This window comes from Haplochromis burtoni, unplaced genomic scaffold (assembly GCF_018398535.1).
Source record: "Haplochromis burtoni strain Fernald_Lab_line unplaced genomic scaffold, NCSU_Asbu1 Contig_150, whole genome shotgun sequence".
In the NCBI taxonomy this organism is placed as follows: Eukaryota; Metazoa; Chordata; class Actinopteri; order Cichliformes; family Cichlidae; genus Haplochromis; species Haplochromis burtoni.
In genome coordinates this window covers 397,948-403,751 of record NW_024582511.1, presented here as the reverse complement: position 1 = coordinate 403,751, position 5,804 = coordinate 397,948, and the positions used below count along the sequence as shown (strand labels likewise).

At 40.5% G+C, this 5,804-nt stretch overlaps 1 protein-coding gene across 1 annotated transcript; it reads left to right on the top strand.

The window, feature by feature from the left end:
- Positions 1-82: 82 nt before the first annotated feature.
- LOC121815189 lies at positions 83-1,183 on the top strand. Its single transcript, XM_042224783.1, has 3 exons — positions 83-350; positions 495-777; positions 905-1,183. Exons 1-3 carry the CDS (start codon positions 259-261, stop codon positions 1,181-1,183), a joined length of 654 nt encoding a protein of 217 aa, XP_042080717.1. The 5' UTR covers positions 83-258.
- Positions 1,184-5,804: the final 4,621 nt, after the last annotated feature.

Here is a 5,804-nt window from a genome sequence, read left to right as displayed (position 1 = left end):
CGTGGTGGAGGAAGAGGACATGGTGAAAGAGGAGGACGTGGTGAAAGAGGAGGACGTGGTGAAAGAGGAGGACGTGGTGGAAGAGGAGGAGGAGGTGGTCTAGGACAACAGGAAGGTGGTGGAGGAGGAGGAGGACGTGGTGAAGGAGGTGGAGGTGGAGAACGACGGCGACAAGGAAGGGGAAGAGCAAGGGCAAGAAGACAGTCAGTCTCGGATGAAATTCGAGCCACTTTAGTTGACCATGTCCTTGTCCATGGGATGACTATGAGGGAGGCTGGGCAACGAGTACAACCAAATTTGAGTCGCTTCACTGTTGTCTCCATCATCAGAACCTTCAGGGAGGAAAACAGGTAGGTGTACTTGCAGTAAGACTGCTTTGTACAGTAACGTTTAAGTTACTGAACTTATGTGTCTTGAGTTTCAGTATGTTTCCATTATTTGCCTGTAAAATGAATGTGTGACAGTTACAGTAATGAGTGCTTCTATTTTTGTAGGACACAGAGACGACCACCTGGTGGAGGCAGGTTAAGGCTTTTGTCGGAGGAGCAAGAGAGGGAACTTGTAAACATGGTAATTGCAAATAATGTAATCCGCCTGCAAGAGATTCAAAGGAGAGTGATTGAGGATGATCATCTTTTTCGAGGCATAAATGCCATCAGCCTCTCCACAATTGACCGCATCCTCCGAAAGAATCAATTCCGGATGAAACAGGCATACCGAGTCCCTTTCGAACGAAACTCTGACAGAGTGAAAAACCAACGTGTGGAATATGTTCAGGTATGAGTTTTGATACTGTATAAAGTATTGTGTACCATCACAGCATGGCAGTTTATGCTGCCATTTCAGCACTCTTGAACTGTGGTTCAGGGTACCGATTGACTCTACTGTGTTATGTGTTTTGCAGAGAATCTTTGAGATTGAAGGACGGCCTGTTCCCCATGAAATAATCTTTGTGGATGAGGCAGGTTTTAACCTGACCAAAAGAAGGAAAAGGGGGAGGAACATAATTGGCCATCGGGCTATTGTAAATGTCCCTGGTCAGCGTGGGGGGAATGTCACTATGTGCGCAGCCTCCTTTCCTCCTCCTTCACCACGTCCTCTTCCTTTGCATCTCTTTGGATCCATTGTTTCAAACCTGAATGAGCTGACTTTGGCCCTTTTATCTATCCATCGCAGGTTCTGATTGGTGTGTGCTAAATTTTGACTCCTAGTGTTTCCACCTGGTTAATGGTGTGCTAATTGAGCTCAAGCTATGCTGACTTAAGTTAACATTATTGCATGCTAGTGCTTTCTAAATGACTACATGGTGTAAGCACTGTGACATGTAGGGATTTGTGTGTAGAGTTTTGCAGTAACAGTTCACCAAATTTGAGTCATGTGTCAAAGCAGGGAATAGTGTTTATAGTTCAGGGAAATGGGTGAGCTTTTTGAACAATAGCGTTACGGTTTTGAAATTTTAGTTTAGAGGCCTGGTTATAGTGTTTAAGCAATCGAGAAAAACTGTAATACAAATAAATACATAAATACAAAATACCGTTGGCAGCAAGAGCTGCAGTCACATGTTTATACTAACTGATAATCATTGTTCGCGTCACTGTGGAGGAATTTTTCTCCACTAGTCTTTGCAGGATTTTTTTAAATTCAGACACAATGGACGGTCTGTTTAAGGTCATACTGCAGTGTCTCAATAGGAGTTAAGATTTTTTTTATCCATTTACAGGTGGACTTGTTGGTGTCATGCTGTATGCTGGCTGCATTCTGCATGTTTTCAGGCAGATGAGCTCTCCCTGGAGCTCTCACATGGAGGCCATTTTTTAAACTCTGACCTTATCTGAGCCGAGTGAGGCCTGCAGGTCTTTAGATCTTGTTCTGGGCCACTCCTGGGAAGGTTCACCACATTTACAACTTTTCTCCATGTGCGGATAATGTGTCTCACTGTGGTTCATCTAAGAAATTATATTTCTTTAAATAAATTAACCCTTTTATTGGAAGAAATGCTGAGACAAAGCAACAGAGAAAAACCTTGTTTTAGGACATTGTGCAGTTACTATCATTCATTTTAGCGATTTACACCCAGAATCACTGAGTAAATAACAAAAAATACAAGACACAGAGAAGTGAGAGTGTACTGTGTGTACACAAAATATACATAACCAAACCAAAAACAACAGGGCAAAGCATAAAATATCTAATATATATATTTTTTTGGTAATCCATTCTTTGAGATGTTTGTCCAAGGACTGTTGAATTGTCCTAATGACATTATATATGTTGGAAATTTTTTTCAGTGTGGTATTCAAAGGTTAAAAATAAAGTTCGGTGTAACCCAAAGATACCCAGACTCTACGAGCGCCGCCCTCACAGGAACAGATTCAGGTCCCAGACCTGAAACGCCACCTCTGTAAGAACTGAAGATGCTTCTTCGGCCTTTTGCATGTGTACAGATGAAGGCACCGTTTGGACACGTGCAGTCTTGTTCACAACTGAAAAGATTAAAAACGGGATTGGTGCAGCGTTGTCTGAGAGTTCACTATTCCTCAACATCAAAAGAACTAACCGAGGTTGTTCAACTATGATGCATCCTACACAACTCCTAGTAAAAAGCCAGGACATGTTGGGGTGATTACATCTCTTGGCTGGTTTGGGAAAACTTCAGTACTGTGTTGAGACGGAGGTCCATGCATCTCTACGCCTGCCAGCCAAACACAGAGAAGCTGCAGAAAGTGAATTGATGAGCATTTGTAACCAAAACAGACTGAAAATGTCCTGAATTTATAAATGTTACATGCATTACAGAGGTTCATAATAATCCTTAATAACCCTCTTTCTTTGGTAGTACAGCACTCATGGTTTTCATTAAGATTGTGTGCTGAGAAATCCATGTGTATCTACATGGATATATGTATGGAAAACCAACTTCAGCCCTCACCAACTCCAACCTCCAGTTGTTTCAAACAACAGTGGCAAACGATCAAGCCTTAAAAACACAGAAGTGCAAATATCCTTCGACTGCTTATTGGAAGTGAATCAGAGGAGGAAAAAAAAACTTCAAGCTTAAAAAAAAATTCATCCTGAGGTAACATTTGTTTGTTTTTGTTTTTTTGTAAACTGCTTCTGGGACTTGGATGCAACTTGTCCACTTCTGTTGTGTGGTAAAGGAGAAGCAGCCCACCAGTACTCCCAGTACACAGATCAATACACAGTAACACAAAAATGCATTTTTACTTTGAAATAAATATTCGGCATCTTGTAAGAATCTCAAAAATTCTCTTCAGACAGTAAGAAATGAAACAAATTACTGTTTGTAATATGAGCACACAGTAAAAGAAGTTCCAAAAAGCAAAGAAACAATTTTTAAATTGTATTTTTAGCCACTTTGTTATGAACAAGATGGCTCAAGTTCCCATTTCTTTGGTCGAATCTATGAAAATGCCAAAGATAACAGTTTGACAGGCATCAAAATCCTTTCATTGCACTAACAAGGTGATTCCCAAAGAGCTATTAACTGAAATGTTGGCATATCTCAGCATGGTGTGCAGTGTGCCCTTCAAAAATTTAGAAAGTAGACAAGTGGAGAACAAAAGAAGTGGAAGGCCTAAAAAAAACTATCGAGATCTGAGAGCTGCATCTGGACCTTCAGCTGATTATCTACTGTTCATCGAAGCCTCGTGGATGTTTTCAGTGGAAGGTTGGATGTCAGGAAGCCATTCTTAAAGGACAGAAACAGGGAGAAATGGCTGGCATGTCAAATAACACAACAGCTGCACAGAAAATCTGTGAAACAGCTCTGATGGAGTGATGAATCCAAATTTGAAGGTCAGGAGTGAGGTACAGCCATCTGCAGCCATTTGCAAAACACGGTGGAGGCTCTGTCATGGTTTGCATTTCACCCAGTGGTGTTGGAGATATTGTCAAAACTGAATAATGAACATCATGCAGTACTATCAGGAAAATATCTGGTTTTCAGCGGTTTCATTTCTCAGCATGACAATGATCCCAAGCACACTCCCAATGCAGTAAAAGCATAGCTGGATAGAAAAACACAGTGGAACACCATCAGTCATGGATGGGCCTCCCCAGATCCCACACCTCCGCATTACTGAGGGAGCACGGGATCATCTTGACAGAGAACAGAAAAACAGGCAGAGACATCCAAAGAAGAGATTCGAATGTTCTCCCTCTGTTGCTTGTGAAGCTCGCACACAAGAATTTCACTCGCATGTGCTGTACCAATGTACCTGCACATGTGATGTGACAATAAAAGTGATTTGATTTGATTTGATTTGATTTGAAGAAGGTCTGGAGAACACTTCCTGAGTAATACTGGAAGAAATGACAGAAACCGCCTGAGAAGGTTTAGGTGGTCAAACCAAAAACTGACTTTCAAGGTTCAAGGTTCTTTATTTGTCACATGCATAGTTATACAAGTATAACACACAGTGAAATGTATCCTGACACGCTCCTCGACATGTGCAAAAATGGGGGGGGGAGAGAACATTATATATGTATATGTATATATATATATATATATATATTTATTTATTTATTTATAGTATATACATTGGGTGAATGTGCAGTAGTAGCAGCAAGCAGGTGAATTCTGTACATTAATAAGAATAGCTCATTGAAACTGTTATTGGTCTAATATTCTAAATTTCCATATCAATAAATCACTGCACCAATTTCCCATTTCCCTAACAAAATATAAAGAAAAGGGGGCTGGTTAAAGACTTTTGCACAGTACAGTACATGATTAATTTATATTTAATTAACAGATTACAGTGCTGATGTTTGAATCATCAGCTTGCGGCTCAGTCTTGTGGTGAATGATGGAGTTTTATTTATGAAGCGCAGCAGATCAGCAGCAGGTGAGGCTTTTTCTAGTGCCTGTGAATCTTTACGTCGGGGCTTTTCTGCCTCATTTATGATAACACCGGCACCACCGGCTCACGTTTCACACCTCATTTAAATGTGTAGGCAGGAAACATTGTAAAACAGCAGGAGCACATTAATGACTCCTGTTATGTGCTTAAGAAAGTACACATATAATGCAGTGACTCAAGGATTGTGTGGGCCAGGAGGGATGAGGAGCCAACAAAGCATGTTTAATGAAGCTCTGGATGTCAGTTAAGTTACTGTTAATGGTAGATGAATTTCTGCACCTTGAGCATCCTGCTGTAGGCTTTATTTGGTTGTTGATTTATTTCTGACCCTTCACGTATTTAGTGTTTGACCTCTTTTGTATATATATACAGAGTACTATGGTAATCAGAGCAAGCTTTGCAGATGGTTTCTACAGTATATTCTGTGAGTCTTCTACAGAGATTCGATCTGCTGCAGTGAGAACATACAGCTCACATTCAACCACCATCCAAACCTGCTGTTCTCTGGGTGTCAAACACTAGTGCTCTGGCATTTCATTATTATTACTTTTTTACTTTTTCAAAGATAAACATGATGAACAACAAACTGCTTCTCCCGTTGCTCACATGGCAATCATCATCCCAGCAAATAAAACTCACAACTTTACATAAGAAAAGAAACTTCATCAATTCAAAAAACACCTCAATTAAAATTAGGTTCAATTTTATATACACTAGAATATTCATCTCAAAGCACCATATATCACACGGTAAAAACTCCAGTATTAGAGACAGAATCCCAACCACCAGACTATCCCCTATGAGCAGCATCAAGTGACAGTGGGAAGGAATAACTCCCTTTTAACAGGATGAGACTTCCAGCAGAACATGGATTTGAATGGACAGCAGTCTACCTCGACTAAGTGTGTGTGTGTGTGTGTG

Excerpts from the sequence above, each read along its gene's own strand:
- LOC121815189 (XM_042224783.1), top strand. The coding sequence starts at position 259 with ATGACTATGAGGGAGGCTGGGCAACGAGTACAACCAAATTTGAGTCGC. Across the intron at positions 351-494 it reads ACCTTCAGGGAGGAAAACAG|GACACAGAGACGACCACCTG; the intron begins GTAGGTGTACTT and ends CTATTTTTGTAG. Across the intron at positions 778-904 it reads AACGTGTGGAATATGTTCAG|AGAATCTTTGAGATTGAAGG; the intron begins GTATGAGTTTTG and ends TGTGTTTTGCAG.